Raw genomic sequence first — 20,590 nt, forward strand, 5'->3', positions numbered from 1 at the left:
CAGTCCCTTATATCCAACACAGATGTTGGCTGGTCCTGCTGAGTGGAAGCCAACAGCGTCTCATGCATTCCCCTACTCTTGCTTCCCTCCCAGGAGGAGTTTATAATTTGTATGTGGGAGTGGAACAGAGGAGGAAAGGCTGACCCCTGGCATCATTCCCATTAGCTGGGACCTTGGGGATCAGAAAGTGCAAAGATCTGTTTACCCATACAGATTCTGAGGTTGCCTAAAGTCTCAGGTAAATGAGAGGCGAGGGCAGACCTGAGAACACTCCCTTCAGGGCCCTCTGGCACTGTGGTCATAAAAGAGGTTCCTCACTTCACACTTCACGAAGGGATGCTCTCTTCAGATAAAATCTGAGCTGTGGTTATAGTAGTTCAGTGCAGAGTTAAAGTGCATGTATAAGATGTACAAGATCCTGGATATTATCATGGGGGGGGCAAGAATTCTCACTTATCTTCATAGCTTATTGTCTAGTATTTCTATGGCAAAAAAAGAAAGAAAGAGAGAGAGAGAGAGAGAGAGAGAGAGAGAAAGGAAGGAAGAAAGAAACAAACAAACAAACGAACAAAAAAGAGTAAGCCATGAGAAATGTGTCTTTGAGTTCCTGATGTCCCAAATAGGTTCCTGGGTTATGGAGCTTCCATCTGGCTTAGGGTGCTGGGTGTGTCTCTGTTTAGCTGAATGGGAATAGGAGCCTGGCTTCTTCTGTCTGGGAAAAGGACAGGGACTAGAATGAGAAGCGGCCTCAGGCCCAGATCTGCAGTTAAACAAGGCAGAATAAAACATCATCTGCTTTCCCATCCTGTACTGCTCCCTGCTCCTGGACAAGAGCCAGAAGGAAACTCAGAGGCCTGAAAGAACCATGTTTAGCAGGGCATAGGCTCCTGGTTCTTCCAGCAGTGGTGTTACACACTTGGCCAGCCCACCCCCCAACTCCTGCAAACATTTGCTGCCTGAGCTACCAGGTGTAGACAATTAGAAGTGAGGGGGGAAGGGAGTAGTCACGTGTATCCATGGAACTCCTGCTTTCTTGCTTAGGCAACTCTCTTGTCTCTGGATGGAACAATCCCAGGGTCTTTCTTTTTACCCATGTGACTTTAGTCAAGTTAGGAAATCTCTCTGATCCTTTCTCTAGAATATACAATAGTGATAAGTAACTGTATGGACAACTTGTAATGAACTAAATGAACTAATCCATGTTGCTTGTGGTGGGGGTACGTGGGATAATTCCATTAGTTTGTGCTCAGTCACTTGCTGAACTATAACAGCTCCATTGTGCTTAAGCTTCATCTTCCTAACCAGATATCTAGCTCAGAAGACACATTCCTCAGGAGAAGTCATATATATCTACTCTACAAAGGGACTCAGTTCACAATAAGAGCCAGGTGGAAGGACTCATTCTATTTCACCAGACAAGCTTTTATTTTGGAGGGAACTCTATTTCATAGGTTGACACAGACATGGGTTGAATTTGATTTGATGAAAGAGGGACTTCTAGAAGATCCTGTTTTCCAAGGGCTTTTCCACTTGTTTCCCACCGGCCTGAGGACAGGTGAAGCTGTGCATGGGCCTGATGAGGGCCTCACTGGGTGTAGGGGGTGTGGTTTCTGTTAATCTATTAACATCACCTAGGAGCGGAAGATGCTTCCCATCTTCTTATTCCCTCCTGATTAAGAGGGCTGGACCAAATAGGCACATTTGTACCCTAGGGACACATCCCTACTGTGGTTAACATTTTGCAGCTTGTAAGCATAATGAGCAGATACAAATGGTCCTATAAAACAAGCCAGCAGCTCAAGAACCAAGAGCCATATAGGATACAAAGGGGGTTTTGTTCTTCTTCAAATCTAATTTAATTTTTCTAGTATAGGAAGAAAATTGGAGAGAAAAGGCATGACAAGTTGAGTTGTGAACAACCTGACAGAAAGGGTCATCCAGCCCATGTCCCTCGAGACTGAAGTTCATTAGGACTGAAAACAGAACAATTCAAATGTATTTCGGGAGTGTCTGGGTCTGTCCAAAGGTGGTCTGGCGGACTCTGGTCTGATTGTCAGAAATGAATGGCAGGCACAGTTCTACAGACTTGTAATATAGATAGCCAAGGCAAGAAAAGTTATTAATATTTTATACGACATCATTTTCATTGTGCTTGTGTGTGTGTGTGTGTGTGTGTGTGTGTGTGTGTGTGTGTGTGTTTGAAAACATGTTTGAAAAGTTTCCCTGGGGAATGTCCTTACAAACCAGGCATCTGCCAAATGTTCCTTTATTAATGTTCACACTCTGAAGTAACTGAGGTTTTCTACACAAACTGGTGTTTGCTGTCTTGAACGCATCTGGATTCACGGACCATGTTCAGGGGTCGGGGCTCACTGAATCTCCCATCAGCCGAGTGGGATGAAGAGGAAAGATTTTTACTTACAAGCTGGTGGTTGAAGCAGGTAAGTTTCAAATTCTCTTAAGAAATCTGTTTGGAATTCCCCCAAGTATTTCACTGGTTTGATCACAGCAGCTGGCACTCAAAGCTTTTAGTGCACCTGGGGCATTTAGCTTATCCTTCAGAAAGAATAGTCTGGCTGGGAATCACGGCATACCTGCTCAGAACGTAAAGGAACAAAACAGATATTCCAGGCATGACCTGAGTTGACATTTCCAAATCAGTTAGCTTGAATACTTCCCATTCCTAAGTGTTTAAGATTTTTCATCTGTCTTTCACTCTGGAATTCCCCTTCCAAGATTCCTTACTTGGATAGGCTGTCTCCTTCGTTTGGTCTCCAAACTCTAATTCCCCACCTCCTAACGTTTACTTTCCATTAAATGATACCTTCTGAAGCACAAAGGACTACGCAGATGTGGGGTACAGACGTCACTGCCTCCTCCCTCCAAGTCAAGTCTAGTCCCCCCACTCCAAAGGCCACAGACACTCCTCCACTTCACTGGACTCTTTCATTTCTTAAAAAAAAAAAAAAAGCCCATTGAACCTACAGCCTGACAATAGCCCCCTTTCCAGCATGATCTCAGAGTTCAGGCTCCATGCTCTAGACTGAAACTACCAGCTGCTGTTCTGAGGTATGTCACCCAGCAATGTCCAAAGGTCACGCAGGTAACACAACCTCCAGAGAACAGAGATATAGTTATCTACAAGACACTATTTAAAGAAATCCCTTAGTAGCTGGATAAAGCCACCACTCTGTAGTTTGTCTCAGAGAGAGAGAGGGAGGGCGGGGGAACAAGAGAATTCTGGGGCTCTTTATGTGCCCTTGGGAGGGAGCAGCTGCATAAAGATGACTTTGAAGTTGGCTAAGCTGTGAGAGTGATTTCCAGTTTTTCCTCCAAACTCTCACTGTGTGACTCCGAGTAACTGACTCCATCTACCTAGGTTTCCACATTCCAAACTAGGAAGTGGTTTTTCCGTGGATGCTCAAATAAGACAATGCACAGACAGTACTGGTACCCACACTTCAGTAGTCTTCCCATTCCTGGGGTCGACTTCAAGTTGGAGCTTATATCAGAGAGAGAAAATGACTAACTGTTACCATAAAAAAATGCCTGAAGTATTGACATGGTAGAGGTATCATGCCAAACGCTGTATTTTTTTTATGGAATATATTAAATAAAAGATTCTCCAAGTATTTTTTAAATCCCTAAAATATGGATAAGTATACTGTCAGACTGTATTAATTTTAGGCTTGAATGGGAAAAACATTCAGTGCACACAACACAATAGTGTAACAAAATAACAGGTTATGAGATATTTTTAATCACCCATTCATTCAACTGGTACTATGTAGCCAGCACTGTATGAAAGAGTCAACCTAGAGCATCCCTTGCTTAATCAGTCGGGCAATCCAGAATGACTAGCATCTGACACTGAGAGTCCAGGGCAAGTGTTGAGGTGGAAAACATGGTTCCCCTTGATGCCCTGAAAAGGCAAAATGAGACCCATGCCTGAGCTACTCACAGGCAAAGCCCTATCCCAATTCTGTCCGCAAAAGCCAATCCTCCTGCCCCCAGGAAACCAGTGCACACCTGAGAGTAGAAATGCTATCAGCTCATGAAGACAGCAGAAGCAGGTGGAAGGAGGGAAGCAATGAAGCAAAATAAAAGAGAACCCCCTCCACTTCTACCAAAAATGGTGGCCGAAGGTGGTGTCTAGACAGGCAAGTGGGTCAGGCTCGGAAAGGCTGCCTCCTTCAGTCTTCAGCCTATAGTGACACTTGAGCTGCTGGGTGGGGCTGCCTTAACAGAAAAGATCAGGAATAGGACATTTCATTCGAATTTTAGAAGGTCGAGCATTTAAAAAAATGAACCAATATCGACTGTAGGGAACACATGTGGTATTTAGGTCTTTAATCACGTTTTCAATCTGTGTAGAGCTGTGTCCATATTTTTATATATTTTTTTACCTATGTCTAGGGAAGGTATTTTAATACTTGTAGTATGAAGATCATCTTTTATAGTCACACAAACATACAAAGATGTTTTATTCCAAGAAAGAATCCTTGTTCACAGAAATGCAAGCACAAAGCATGAGAAAAATCTAGAAATGGATTCCTGATCCCCAAAGACCAGCCCCGCCCCCTGCCATGCCCTCCTTGTCATCTGCCTGGTTTTAACAATGACTGCCAGGCAGCCTGGCTTGAAGAAATTCACACCCACTGTCCAGTCCTGGACCAGCTGCTGGAGATGCTGCTCCAGCTTCCAGCGCCGGCTGTATGTAGCACCACACCCATGCACAGAGAAAGAATGGGAGCCACACTGAAAATGAAGGAAGGACCCTAGGGAAGAGCATCCAAACAGAGACAAAAGGGAACTCCTTATTAGCCCACTCCCGAGAACAGGGCAGGGCACAGCCACAGTTGCTATGGTTCCTAAGATGAGCTATCCTGGCTTAATGTCTTTATCTTTGCTTAAAGGTAGCTGAAATGATACCTAGAAGAATGGGTGTGGCCCTCAATGCCATGTCACAGGCTGGGTCTGTAAGAGGAATGACAGGCCTTCAAAAATTAGATGGGGCAGGGGATGGTTCTCTGCCTGTCCCCAAAAGGATATTTGGCAAGTGTCCATTAGGTGTAAATAAATGGCATGCAGTGGACCTCCAGTTGCAAAAGCAGGAGAGATGTGGTCCTCGTCACTTCAACCAAATAACCAATATAAAAATAAAGCTGAGATCCCAATTAGATTCTTTTTTTGTGATACCATCTATATCTCTTTGCAAAGGCACCTGGCATCAAGCAAACACTGGCCGTGCTGCAAGCCACACAATGTATTCCAAGAATGGAGCGTGAGTGCTGTCAGGTAAGTGATACAGGAGTATACTGTTAAGCCCAAAGCCTCTGCCAGGCAAAAGGATCCCTACCCAGCTCAACTATTCTCCCTGGGGAGTGTTTCTTCCCTGGGATCAGGTGGACAGCTGGTAGAGGTGGGGTGCCATTGTCAAAGTGAAGGAAGGCTCAGGTGCATGCTGAAGGTGAGATGCTATAACACAAATAAGGCACTTAACAATGTGGTGCAGTAGGGGCATGAAGAAGGTCCTTCACTCAGTTGCATGGGCTATTCCAAGTACAAGAGGAACAAGTGTACGGACTCAGGCTCATGGCAAAATCTTGGCACATCTCTACAAATTGAGCAGGTGGCAGGTAGAAGTCAGCCCTGGGGCAGCTGCAGAGCCTCTCAGAGGCCAACTATCACTTCCTTTGTTCCCCTTGCAAAGATGGAGTAGCCACCCATCCCTCTAACACAAAACACACACACACTCAACACAACAACCATACTGCTTCTTGCTAAACTACCAAATGTCATTGGCTCTTGCTTTTTTGTTTTAATGCTATCCCAGATTGCCATATGTCCCCACTATTCAGGACATCAAGTCAACTCATCAGGGAGGAATCTCAGGCTGGACGAGGTATTTTGTCCAGGACAGCACCTGGGTGGAAACTGGTGAAGGGACCCCTTCGGTAGCTGATAAAAGCATGTCCCCTTTTCTACCCCACCCTAGGTGCACCAGACAGCCGCCAGTGCCTCAGTCTCACACACAATGGCAGTTGTACACCGCATGCACTCAGCGTCCGTGTGCAACTGCAAACTAAAATGTTCTCTGAAAACTCAGCTTTCTCTGGGAGGAAGAATAGCAATGGCATAAAAAGGGTAAACGATTAAGGCGAAAATAAAATCAATCATTTTCATTGCAGCCACGTTAGCTATTGAGTTTGGAATTTGACACACCCAAACCTAGATCGGTTTAAATGTGAGAAAGGAGGGTATCCCTGAGGATTGGTAGTCCAGGCACCCACAGCGCCCTCTCCGAGGCGCCGGTATCAAAGCCATACTGCCAGAGCCAGGAGAGGGGCGCGGTCCGGCTGCCAAGTACCGACGGAGAAAGGTGTCATCCATCTCTCATACCCTGCCAGACCCCAAGGATCCATCAACAAATAGCACACCTCAAGCTGCAGGAGCACACACCGACCCCCAAACCCCATCCCCAGGCGAGGCTGGGATCTGCGGAGCCCTATGAGCCAGGCGCCCTGGGCGTTGGAAAAGGACAAACAACCCCAAGTTCTCCGCGTCAGTGTTTAAGGTTTTCCTCTTTGTTTTGATTTCCTCAAGCCCCAGGGTCGCTGCATCAGCTTGGCGCCCGCCGCGCCGTCTGGGCTGACCGCCGCACTCCAGCACCCGGACCGCACTGGGTCCTTATTTCCCGAGGGACACGGCGGGGACGCCAGTGGCATCCAAGCCTCCCCGCCCGCAGCCGGCCAGGAGCCACCGGCCGACTCACCGTGATCCGAGGGATGTTCTTCTTGCCCTGGTAGGACATGGTGGAGGCGCTGGCTGCAGGGGCTGCCTGCCTTGCTGCTACTGCTGCTGCTCGCGCGCCTGGCTCAGCGCACAGCGCCCCAGATCAGGTGGAGCAAATGGTGCGCTGGCCGGTGCCGCCGCCTCCTCTCGCCTCCGCCCCCCTCCCGGGCTCCCGTGGCGGTTGCCAGAGACAATAGTAAATCTCCCCGGTCTCCCTTCGCCCCGACCCGCCCCCGGCCGCTCGCACCCTCCTCCACTGGCGTTCACGCCCGGGTTGGGGTTTCTTTTTTGTTTTTTTCTTTTGTGGTGCCAGCTGGGACCCCGTAAGGCAGGAATGGCTGATCTGAGACTCCTCCCTCTTCTCTCTTATCCCTATTGATTTTCTTCTTTGCATCTGCCTCACCCACTTTTTCTCCCCCCTCCTCCCCGCCTCTACTTGCTAGCTCCGCGGAGCCAGCCGGCTCCTCAGCCACCAGGGGGCGCGAGGGACTTTTCAGGGCAAAGATGCTGCAGTCCCGGGCGAAGTCGCGCTAATGGCCCGCGCGCCTCCAGGGCCAAGCCCCTCCGAACACCCACGCCTCCCACCATCCCCTACCCGATCTCCCATCTTCCCCACTATGCTTTTTGGGATGGCACTAGACTCATCTCCGAGAATCGGCTGTCCTCCGCCACTTGCAAACGTTGTGTGGCACCGCTGCCTTTGTTAGAACCAAAGGTTGGGCGGCGCCTCTGCTACTCGCAGGGTATTTGTAAACAGCAGGCACAGCCCTTGGAGAGCAGAGACCTGGTCAGACTTCATGCAGCTTGACTCAGGGTCTGGTGCTCCTAGACCATGAATACATGTATTTTAAAATGCAAAGCGAATTACCTCGGGACATGGATGTGTGTAAGAGGAACAGCTTCTTGATCATTCCCTGTATTTTAAAAATACGCTCTGCCTGACTCTTACAACTCAAGAAAGAACATTGTGGGCATGAGGCAGAGAAAACCCCTGTAGAGGGAAGGTGGAAGCCCTGCACATTCCCGTGTGCAGTCATGGATTTGTGAGTGGGACCTCTTTTGCCAATGTTGATGCCTTTGAGCAATTAGCCAGGTGTACAGCGCAAAATCTCGAGTGTTTAGTTGAAAGACACAATTTGCAAGAGTGAAGAGATGGCCTTTGAAGTGCTGAGACACTTAGCTGAAAAGGCCAAGAGAAACTGGAGAGGCCACTATGGGTGGAACAGCTGTGGCCGGCGGGGAGAGGCTTTCCTAAAAAATAACCCCAAACATACAATTTAAATAACATCAGAAAATTGGCTTGCTATGCAAAAATTAGAAAATCTTCTTAAGTTTCCTATGACTACCCCCACTCTCCAATTCTCAGCCCAAATGTTCCTTCCACTAAACAGGAATTCCGTGCATGTCATTAAGCATGATTCAATCTGTTAGGGATCTGACATTGACATTGCTATAAGGCAGACCCTCAGACCACACTTCTTGACATCTTGCAATTACACTGAAGATTTTCCTGCAACAGAACAGCTACATAAAGCACCCACAGAAAGAGGGTTCCGAATGTCATAGCCTCTGCTTCCGACAAACAGGAAATGAGCTAGCCTGATCACATAATCAAAGGACACACTAACTGCCTGAAACACTCCTTTTCTAGTCTGTTCATCTAAGGCTTCCGGTTAGTCATTGGATAGAACACAATTTTCAAAAGAAAAATGGCAACAACCCCCAATTTATTTTTGGCCAGGAGGAGGAATGCTGAGCAAAGGTCACCACCTTGAATTCTTTTGCAAGACACAGGAAAGGATGAGAAAAGAAAGGGAGAGAAAAGGCTGGGTCAAAGAAACACCCTGAACATTTCCTTTTGTTCTTACATGGATGCTAAAACCACTAGCCAGGAGGGAGTTGTGAGATCACAAAGAATTCTGGGACTGACATGCAAATGAGTAGGGTTATATTTAGAGCAAAAAGAGAATTAACTATGGGCTATGAAAATATGCAGAATGGTGTGTGTGTGTGTGTGTGTGTGTGTGTGTGTGTCTGCTCCTCTTTCCCTGTCTCCGTCTCTCCTGGATTTTATTGTGCCAAACTTAACTCTTACTGGAAGAGATCTTGATAAGTTTGCTTAGGAAAAACAAAGGTATATACCAAATGCTTACAATTAAACAAAATTTTCCCACTTCTTTCCCGCTCTTTCTCTCCCCCCTCCCCCCTCCTCCTCCATTTCTGTCTCCTCTCTTCTCTTTCTTACTTCATTCTCTCATTTTTGTTCACTTCATGGGTTTCTTTGCTTTTATCACCTTGGATGCTGTTACTGAAATCCAGAACATTCTTCACTAGATTCCTGCCATATTTTTTGATCACTCGATGATTGTGTGTGTGTGTGTGTGTGTGTGTGTGTGTGTGTGCTGTTTTAAATCACAAGAGTTGACTAAACCTGTTGAGGTCGAGATTGAATCTAGAGGCCATGCTCAGTAGGAATCATGATGTGTTCCTGGGATCAGACGGCTGCAAAAGTCCATGCACAGGAATGCATAATAACCAGCTAATTGGTTCAAGCTGCTGCCATCATCAGAAACATACAACAAACAATTCTTCCGTTAAGCCGTCCCCTTCAGTCATCTTCCTCTTTCTTTGAAAAGAAGAAGAAGAAGAAGAAGAAGAAGAAGAAGAAGAAGAAGAAGAAGAAGAAGAAGAAGAAGCCTTCGGGATAATTAAAGAAAAAAGCCTGCCTTGGTGATTCCAGCAATATGAAAGGCAAGACAACCATCAATTCAGGCTGCCTCTGTGTCTGGCCAAGAAAGCAGTGGAATTAGCGTGGTGTTTTCCACAGAAGGATTCAGCATGCCTTTCCTTGGACACACAGCGGGACTTGGCTTTAAGTATCTCAGGAAACTGTGAGACAGAAGGACTGGCACACATAGAAATAGAGACTTGGTCCCAAAGAAACTTAACTTTGGCCACCAAACCTGCCACACCCAATAACTAGTCAATGGTTACTCTATCCTAGTTGCTCCTACTGAAGGTTGTCTTCATCCTCGGCGGCACTCCATCAGTCACCCTCTAACCCTCCTTATCAATCTTTCAACAGATTCAGTTCTTGCCTTTAGATACATCCAGACTATGATTCTTCACTGTCTGTCAAGCCATCCCTCAGCTCTGCAAGGGTACAGGATAACTCTTGCCTGAGTTCTTTAGTGGAGGATCTCTCTTTAGTAACACAGACCATAATACACACATCACCTTTTCCTTGGACTCACTCAAGGGCATCATTTTTCTAGACGGTAGAGTTAGAAAGGTGAATGGTAACACTGTCAGTTGTAGAGTTTACTTCCCACTTTCATGAGGAAGAATGCCATTTGTCACTTGCTCGTCCCCGTCTCTGACTTGTCCACCCTCATAGCACTCTTTACCATGCGGTTTATTAGTGTAACACTTGGTATTATTGCTGGGAAATATATTTCTCCCCCTCAAGAGAATGTGGGCTCCCTGAGAGGAGGAAATGTGTCAGTGTTATTCATTGAATGGTTCAAATAGGTCCCTGATCACTGAAATTGCTACCTCAAGGAAGACTATACAGGTAGAATAGCCTTTCTGCAAATATTCCATATAATTGGAATCTGGATTTTAAAATATGGTGATATTTTATTTGTGCTGAAGTGTGATTTTATTTGTATGTTAATAAATAAAGTTGCCTGGGAATCAGAGCTAAAAGCAAGCCATTTAGCAGAAGTCCGGCGGTGGTGGTACACGCCCTTAATCTGATCACATGGCAGGCAGAGTCCCTGTGTGTTCGAGGACACAGCCAAGTGGTGACCCAAACCTTTAATCCCAATACCAACCATAGAGACCTGAAGGTCTGTATAGACAGGCAATGATGAGGAAATCATGTGGTTGGGTTTAGAGCCAATGAGAAGGTAGAACAGAAAGGCAATAAAAAGACAGGTCACACAGGAGAAGGCTCTCTCTCAGGGGAAGGACGGCAGCAAGTGGTAAGCTAAAGGCTATTTTCTAGTGCTCTGATCTCTTGGCTTTTAACTCTGTATTTGGCTCTGTGTTTCTTACTTAATAAGACCATTTAGAATTTCTTCTACATTAAAATACTAGTTTTGATTTTCTGTAGCTTCTTTTAGGGTTTCCTGATTCTGGATTCAATTGAAGATGGCTGGAGAATCATTTTGTTAATATGGTAAAACCCCCAAACCCCAAGACAACTTATAGTCCAAAGAATGACTGAGTAGAATACATCTTGTCCCTGAATACTGATCTAGAGGCCATGGCTTTAAAGAAGCTTACATCAAAGTTTATGGAGAAGACCAAGGGCTTGGTTGTGCGGTTTGAGAGAGATGGCTCCTCTAGTCTCCTGCGTTTGAATCCTTGGTCACCAGTTGGTGGTGATGTTTAGGGAGGCTTGGGAAGAATTAATGGGCTTGTTGAAGAGAGGGCAACACTGGGAGTATGCCCAAATAAACCCCTTTTTTTTTCTATAAAAGTTGCTTTGGCCATGGCATTTTGTCACAGCAATAGAAAAACATTTTTAATTGGGAATTTTGAAAACTTTTGATATTGGCTTCCAAGGAAGCATAGACTGGGTCCAGACAAGTGTGTTGCTTAAGGACCCAGACATGGAAGCAAAAGGAGCATTGGCTCATAGTCCATTGTGCCAATTTCCTGTGTCTAACATTTTCACCAGTTCACATTTACTTTTTGAAATTTGGTTTCCATGGTGGTTTGAATGAGAATGCCCCCCCTCCCCCCCCCCCTCCCCCTCCCCCTCCCCCCCCCCCCCCCCCCCCCCATAAACTCATGTATTTGAATGCTTGGTCCCCAGTTAGTGGAACTGTTTGGGAAGGATTAGGAGGTATGGCCTTGTTGGAGGAGGTGTGTCACTGAGAATGAGCTCTGAGGTTTCAAAAGCCTATACCAGGTGTGGTGTCTCTCTTTGCCTACTGCCTGTGAATCAGGATATAAATCTCTCAGCTACTTCTCCATCACCATGCCTGCCCATATGCCCCCATGCTCTGGACCATAATGATAATGGCTAACTTTCTGAAACTGTAAGTCTCCAATTAAATGTTTTGTTTTGTTTTTTAAATAAGAATTGCCTTGGTCATGGTGTCTCTTCACAGTAATAGAACACTAAGACAGTTTCCTTTTCTGTAAATTGAAGATTGTATTACCTATCTCACTGTGGAGTGGCTTTGTGATGATTTATAATATAATTCAACTAACATTCAATGAATTTCTGTCATGATGCCAAGGTAAGAGGAATACACATGTTTAAACAAACCTGACAAAAATTCCTTTTCTCATGAAGCTGGCATTCTAAGAAAAGAGGTGAGTCAAAAACAAAACAACATTTATGTCATATTTAAAATGATTACCAGTACATTGGAGATGAGTGAGGTTAGGAAGTGGAAGAGGAAGTCACTTAAAGGCATTGTGTGTTTGAAGAGTAGTTTACACACTGGGGCCATCAGAGGCCCCCTGAAATAATGCTAGCTTTCCCCAAAATAGCAGTCCCATATTGGTGCCTTATAAAGTAAAAACATCAATACTACTGATGGATGTGAATGAATTATGAGAAAGGATCACACTTAATTTTTTCCCATTTGAGCAACTCAGTGAAAATGGGGATGCTGTTGGGGGTTCAGAAAACTAGGTCCCAAAGATGAGTGCTTTAACGGGTCAGGATATTTCAGGTCTTAACTGCAAACAGAGGTACCTCGGACTTCCATTTGCTTCTCCACTGTTGGCAAGGCTTGGAAAGCTTTCTGCAAAGTTCCCTGTCTCCCTGGACAGCTCTACCAAGGGAAAGCAAATTGCTTCAGTCTCCTGACTAAAACATTATTAACTAAAGATGAAACTCATATGATATGAAGAAACACTAAAGTCCATCATTACACTTGGATGTTCTTGTCACATACGTACTTATTTCAGTCTCGGTATAACTCTACCATCTACTCTGTGGGTCATACAAACTTTGTGCATAGCCATTGTGTGCTCTCCAAACTCATTTAGTTCCACTAAAATTATTTGCTAGTGCCTTAAAAATTGTCTCCAATTTCTATTGTCCCCCTCTCTTGTGGAACCAGGGTAGACAGCATCTGAATGACATGGGGCTGGTGCATTATTACATCATGAATGCCTCAGTGAACCTCAGTGGGCAAAGGGGACATTTTCCTTCATGTCTAGTCCAGTCAAGCAGACTAAACTGGCATAGGAAAGGATGAGAAGGGATGGAAAAGTCAGAAATTGTGTCTGTGAATATCAGAGTGAAAAGCAGAGGAAGCAGATGAACAGTTGAGATTAGAAGCTGCAGTTGTTTTTGTTTGTTTGTTTGTTTTTTGTTTTTGTTTTTTTTTTTTAAACAACAGCACTAGAAAAGATGAACCCATAAATGAGTGTGACAGAGGGACACAGCCATCAGGGTGTTCTGAATGTCGAGGAAAATAGAATGTGTTCACTTTTAAAGGAAAGCTAAGATAACAATAATAGAAAATTAACTTCTCACTGGGTGAAAACCCTCTCAGGATTACAATGACTTTGACCAGAGTATCTCCAAAATGAGTACTTTACTAGCCATTTCACAGTGTTATGTGGGGGTAGCATGCATGTATGTGTGCATGCACATACAAGTGTGTGTGTGTGTGTGTGTGTGTGTGTGTGTGTGTGTGTGTGTGCTGTAGATGATGTATTAAGTTATCGAAGGATTGTTGGGGTTAGTTTAGTGGTGAAGAACCTTCCTGTCAAGTACTGGGCTCCCAGTTTAATCCCAGCACATCTTTAAAAATTTATTAACGTAATATTTACAGAATGCTATACCTGTATGTTCCAGAGTGGGTTTCTCGTTGTTTTGAGTAAAAGCTCACTGGGGTCTTTTGGGGAGAAACATCAAGGTAGAATTTGAAGACTTCTAACACAGACAACTATTTCAAATGGTTTTACTGTAAGCAGGGAGAGGGGAATAGAGCAGTAGCTAGCACATAAAGCAGATGATAATTCAGTATAAAAAAAGATCAACAATGTATTTGTATGGCAAATATCAGAATCAATAAGGAGGCACTAAAGAAATGAGACAATTTCTTCATGGAATTCTTGAACAGACAGCACAGGTGACACCTAGTGTTCAAGTGGAAAGCTTGTTTTAAGCTAGCAAGAAGATGGATCCTCCACAGTCTCTGGAGCACACAGTTGCAGAGACAGGCAGCAAGGTACATTTGAAAAGGTAGTGGATGGAAATTGTCTTCTTACATGTATCTTCTCTACCATCCACTGAGACAGCAGGGGACATTAGAGGAGAGCTGAAAAGGGATGAGACAGGTGTGGTTATTGGGCAGCACTATGGAACCTTTCCATCAGTGGCCATGCATTTAAAGAGAGTAGCAGCATGGTTGTAGGTGTTCCTCCAGCCACACTATCTTTATACCCGTAAATAGGGGTCAGAGGAGTATCAAAGAAATTCAAGGAAACTGAAGGTCAAGGATGGAGTCTAAAGTGGGTAAGAGAGAAGAGAGGACCGAAGTGAGTTATACAACAGCGATTCCTTCCCACCTCTGAGGTTTTGATGTTTACCTACTAAACTCATTTGTCTCTATCATCCAAAGTTCTTTTATGGAGATTGAAATAGAGCAGAATCAATGGAGAGAAAGGTTAATTAAATACACAAAGGAAAAAGCCCAGAAAAGCATCAGAACTAGCTATGTTATTTATACTAGCTAATAAGATTTATACTTTGAAAATATTTATATTTTGTGCTCTGAATATAAGAAAACATTTCCATTTGGTTTGTATTTGAAAGATGGAGGAAAAAGAGCTCAAAGATAAATCTAAATCTAGACAAACGCTGAAGGAACAAGATCTATATATCAGACCTTTGTGAGGAAATATAGGCTATCAGGTTAAACAGAAAAACATTTACTCATAGAGCATCTTGTTAAGTCATTTGGACATGTCAATTTTGCCTGTATTTCAAACAAATAAAATCTTAGTCTGGAATTCCAAAGTGACAGAATAAAATTAAAGAGATCAATCCCTGATATTAGTTGATGCTTACATATTAAGCCAAGAAGTAAACTGACAAATACATTTGTCTTTAATGCACACAATTAAAACTACATAACCACAAAAAAAGTATGATTGTAAGCGAATTCCAACATCAAAATCAGAATAGGTTGGGCGAAGGCATACAGCCTTTTGCATCTCTCTAGGTGGAGTTTTTCACTCTTTTCTTTAGTAGACTGTGATCCTGAGAGGTTCTTGCCTGATCCAAAAGCTTTGGCTGTGACTCATTTCAAAGGCACGAGCCAGTTACAGTAGGCTGGGAGGGAAGTGTTGGATTTTTACACAATGAGCTCCATCATAGGTTAGACACACTGGTGAGTTTACATTCTCACTTCTAGGAAAATCTTGATAGCTTTGTCTTGGCATATTATAGCCTGATCGATTTATTTGAATTCCAATAATCTTTTGCTTGTAATTTTTCAAAGATGTTATTGTGAGTCACTTTTCCTAAAAAAAAAAAACAAAAAACAACAACATGTCTCCAGCTACATATGTATATATGTACATAAGGCTAGGAATGAAGGTTCAGGGTGCTGTTTAGTTTTGGTGAGGCTATGATATGTATGTACAGTATACTTACTGTCCCATACCAGTAACTTCCTCTCCTATCAAAATCGCTTTTGTACCATAGCATTCATTTGAAATCTCCATGTGAGAAAGCCAGGGAGGTGGAATTAGATGTTTTCTGAAGAGTGGTGGGGCTTGTACTTGCTACTCTCATAGTTTTATTTTTTCACTTACATATAAAAAACTTAGAAAATATTGCTTATTCTCATTTTATGTCAAGATTGGTAGTAGGAATCATTTCTGCCACAATAGAGGCAGAAGGTGGCCTCTGACATTCAGAAACCTGGTGGAATGATATTATATTAAGGGGAACACATAAATGTCTTGTTGCCTGATAGGTAACAGGTTCTCAGATGAAACTGAGGACCAACAAAGGTCCTCTGTAGAAATGGAGCCACATAGAATAGGTAATAAATGGAGCTATGGCTCACCTTTAGCCCCTTAGATGAACAGATCCACATAGTGGTCATTCTCACAGAACTATTATAATGAACAAATATGACAAAACAATATCCACGTTAGTTTCTTAGCCTCATGGACAGGGGAGACCCAGGAGGGGACTCTAAAACTAACCCCCATTATTATCTAAATTTTATTTTTATTCTAGTTTTAAGGAGATGAAAGATGCACATTTAAAGATCTCTATTTAATTCACTAGTCTGAATATCATATAAGCCAGACAACTTCCAGAGAAATACTGAATTAAGTAATAGCCCAAATCTAAGAGGCTGTGTGTTTTTCTAGAGCAGATTGTTATGGATTCAAGTCCATTGTGTAGAGCCATTAAAATCTTCCAGAGAGCATTCATTCAGAAAGAGGGGTACTAACAGCAAGGTGAAAGTGATTGTTGACATTAGCCCGACTCTGTCATCAGCCACACCAGTGCCTCAGTGGGAGCATCAGTGAAGTAGACGCAGTGACAGGGCTAGAGGATCTGCAAGAAACCAACACCCACTCATCAACACTTGCTTGGTTACTGTTGCAATCAATGTTTACCTTGCCAACAACAGAGAACAATAGTGGTTGATTCCCAAATGTGGTACCGTCTGGCAAAGACACAAACAGCCACCTGCTTACAAGCTGAACACATCTGAAGAGACAGTGATTCATCTTTATGGAAATAAACCATTTTGTCATTCCTGTTCCTAGGGTGTCAAAGATACCACTACACGAGGGCGTCAGGATGTACTGGCATGAAATCCCATGTAATATCAAATTGTAACAGAGGGTCTGAGTAAAAGCAAATAAGTTGCAAAATAAAAAATAAAGACCACATGGCCCAAGGTCCCATGTGTTATGTCAAATAGCACATGACCACATCATCCTGAAAGAATGTTTAGGAAAGACATGGCAATAACTTTCTGGAAGCAATGTACATTTTATATTAATGTCCTTAAGTGACATTGGATCCACAGAGACATCTAAACATGGTTATAAGAACCATAGCAGGAAGAAGAGCACCCCTCTTTACTTTCACACCCAGAACCCAATTGGGAGATACATACTTCCTATTTTTGTAGTTCTGTTTTTCCTGTCTTTTCACCAAAGAAACAGTGTTTCCACCAGGGGGCAGAGCAAGGGTATTACTGAATTACAAGTCAAACCTGCTAGCTGTGTTTTGTGTCAAAACAATTAACAACAGCAACAACAAGAAGAAGTCAACATCGTAATAGGACCCTGTCAGGAAGAGATGGGCCTGCTGCTGTACCATGGTGGCAGGGTAACAAGTTGCCCAACCTTGATGGTGCGTGGGGAAGCACATGAACTACAAAGAACTTGAACCTGACTGAAATGGGCACCATGACCAGGGGCTCTGACTTCTCAGAGTCTGAATCCTGACACCAAGCGAGCCACTTGATCCAGCTAAGAGAGAGGGGAATCTGGAATGGTTGGTGGAAGACAATAATGGCATCACTGGGTCTAAGACCAGCTGTGGAAGGGAGGGCACGAGGTGCCTCAAGAGAAGAGACATCTAAAGGCTGGAATAGTTTCTCTCCGAATTTACATGAAGAAGTGAGTCTAGGGGCTGGGGAATGGCTCAGGTAAGAGAGCCCCTGCCTTGCCCGTTGTCTACAGAAATGCTGGCGTTCCTCCCAGATCCTTCCGCTGACTGAATGAATCCCCCCGAGGCTCTCAACCCTCAGCTGTTTCTGGAAAGCCGCCTGGGTTAAGGCGCTTAGGAATTGTCCAGTGGAAGCTGAATTTGTCCCTCTGCCCAGTCGGTCTTCCCTTCCTTCCTTCCCCTGCCCTTCAACAGAGGGTGACTCCGGGGACACTCCCTCATCGACTTCCTGAATGCTGTCCTGAGAACCTGCTCCCTAGAAAATCTAACAAACAACACAAAGGCGCGACATCACGTGTTTAAAAGGAGAGACACTTTCCTGTTTAGCAGGATTTTAAAATATGTGCATTTCATATTCAGATTTATATTTCTTATTTGTTTTGAATTTTTGTTTTCTTTGGTGCAAGGTCTGTCTCTGCAGCCAAGGCTAGCCTCAAACTGCCAACCCTCCTGCTAGGTGTGTTGTACCACTCCCGGCATATTTAGAGATCCCCAAGATGTAGGAACTTGGCAACTTTGTGCTCACTGATATAGTAGCACCCGCGTACTATAGACAAAACCTCCTTGCCATCTAATGTAGCAGTTAGAAGATATCTTCAGTTAACCAGAATGTCTGCGGCTGGGTTCGTTTACAAGGCTCTGATTTCCATTTCTTTATACCACATGCCTGGTTGGTGGTCATTTGAATTTCTGGCATTAGCTCATTTGGAGACCCTAATTATCTTATTCCAAATGCTTGTTTATATTCAAGGGAGCAGAGAGTTGTCTACACAGCACTACCTCTCCCCCAGGACACCACACTCTACACATGGGAACCCTAAACCACATGACTGAATCCTTTTTTTTTTTTTAATTAAATTTTTAAATTTATTTTACATACCAATCACTGTTTCCCCTCCCCCCCTCTCCTCCTGTTCCCTTCCCTCACCTCCTGTCTACTCCCCACCTCTACCTATCCCCTACTCCTCTATCTTCATTCCAAACGGGTAATGCCTCCCATGGGAGTCAACAGAGCATGGCATATCAAATTGAGGCAAGACCAAGCTGCTCCCTGCTGCATCAAGGCTGAGTGAGGCATCCCACCATAGGGAATAGGTTCCAAAAAGCCAGCTCATGAGCCAAGGACAGATCCTGGTCCCACTGCTAGGGACCCCACAAATAGACCAAGCTACATAACTGCCACCCACATTCAGAGGGTGTAGGTGGGTCTCATGCAGGCTTGCTTGCCGGATGGGTTTTAACAGCCCATTTCAGAACCCGTGCAAGAGCTGTTGAGTGCTCCATTGAATGAATTCAAAAGAATGAACAGAAATACAGAGAATGGATCATATCCCAGCACCCTCAGCACACACTATACAGCACAACAATCCCGGATGAAAGGCCTCAGAGTCTCACTCCTTATGGAGACTCAGAACAGCAGGCCAGCCAAAGCACAAGGCTGCAGCCCCAGGTCTTGTCTCCAGGTTTCTTATCTGTCTCCAGGAAGGAACTCAGGCTGTGTGTTTTTCTCTCGTTTCCTGTACTCAGCTACAGTATATGTTCTGGGGCTAAAAGCTCTGTCAGCCTCTGGCTCTCGGTCTCCAGAGAAGGAGCAGAATGATGACACAGCCCCAGAGCCAAGTGATACTGAAAAAAGTCTCTAGGGAGCATGGACTGAGTGAGAATCAGGCCTCTTTTGTGCATATAACTTTCATTAATAAATGAATACTTCATTATGGAGTGGGCTACTTCTGTATTCTGATCCCAATAGAGACTTTACATTTCTGTATCCAGGATGTGCAATATCAGATAATCACAGGCTCCCAAGCAGAGTACAATAAGCAATTTTTAAAGATCTACTCAGTACTTTTTCATTAACTACGTGAACACAAGAGGCAAAACCCAGGACACAGTTAGATTTTCTAAATTGTTCTCAACATTTTGCCATTAGAATTAACAGCCTGAAAAGTCTTATGTGCCTACTTGCCTTATCTATAAAATGGGTAGAAGAGCTGAGTGGGGTATGCTGATATGAAAATGAGGTGCTAGGTATCAGGAAACAGAAAGATGTGCTGTTGTTTCATTTTAAAAGAGCTGACAGTGTGTAATGTTGCACCAGAGGGCATGGTGGTTTAGATGAGAGCTGTCTCCCATAGGCGCAGGAGTTTGAACACTTGGTCCCCAGTTGGTAGCGCCATTTGGGGAGGCTTAGGAGGTACATCCTTCCTGGGGAGGGAAAGGGTGGCTTTGAGAATTCATAGCCTCGCCATACTTTCAATTTGCTACCTCTACCTTGTGTTGGGTAGGGGAGGTTGAAATGAGGTCTCTCAGCTTCCTCCTGCCTCTATGCCTACTTGGTGCCATGCCTCCCCACCAAGATGGACCCTTGTCCCTCTGGAAGAGTAAGCCAAATAAATCTTTACTTCTATGAGTTGCCTTGGTCAGTTTCCTTTTTTCACAGCAACAGAAGACTAACACAGAAGTTATCACTAAAAGAATAGACTTCAGAGCCCCAGCAATAGTGGGTTAACTGAAAATAGACCCCTGCCCTTCACAGGGACCAGCAAATGTCAATCTTTCCTCACAGCCACAATCGCAGTTAGATAAGGACTTTCTGTACTGTGGAATACAGAACATTATGAAATGTACCTTTTTCATTGCTACATATTATAAAAGAGTAACCAGGCTGGAATTCTGTTATCCAATAGCTGCAAAATTTTACAATAACCTCTGCAACCCTCCAGGGCTCATTGACAATAGAAACAATTGTTTTGTGTTATTAATACTTGATTTGCTTCTGCCTGTCATGGGGATTATCTCAGTCTATTCCAGCTGCTGTTACAAAATACCATATGTTGGGTAATTTATAAACAACAGAAATTTCTCATGTTTCTTATGGCCAGAAGTTCAAAATAAATACACTCTCTGATTCTGTGTTGGTAGGAGTCTTTTTCTGGTAGACAGTGTTTTCTGTATCCCTCTAGTGTGGAATAATAGGCAGGCCTGCTAGCTCTCTTCAATTTCATTTAATCTTTTAACAGGGCACTATTTCCATACCTTATGGTAGATCCCTCATTTCCTCATCATTTCCTTATCATTTCCTCACCATTTCCTTATTTCCTCACCATT

At 44.0% G+C, this 20,590-nt stretch overlaps 1 protein-coding gene across 2 annotated transcripts in view; it reads right to left on the bottom strand.

Moving 5' to 3' along the window:
• Positions 1 to 20,590, bottom strand: part of Dpysl3 (dihydropyrimidinase like 3) — a 108,783-nt gene that overhangs the window by 54,237 nt on the left and 33,956 nt on the right. Inside the window, exon 1 of one of the 2 annotated variants that reach the window (XM_036204426.1) lies at positions 6,776 to 7,131. The exons of the other annotated variant lie outside the window; for it this stretch is intronic. Within the exon in view, the coding sequence (XP_036060319.1) occupies positions 6,776 to 6,814 (39 nt within the window). The 5' untranslated portion in view covers positions 6,815 to 7,131. Of the gene's footprint in view, positions 1 to 6,775; positions 7,132 to 20,590 lie in introns of those variants that run through there. 2 annotated transcript variants of the gene reach the window in all.

The sequence above is a fragment of the Onychomys torridus genome, chromosome 13, assembly GCF_903995425.1.
Source record: "Onychomys torridus chromosome 13, mOncTor1.1, whole genome shotgun sequence".
In the NCBI taxonomy this organism is placed as follows: domain Eukaryota; kingdom Metazoa; phylum Chordata; class Mammalia; order Rodentia; family Cricetidae; genus Onychomys; species Onychomys torridus.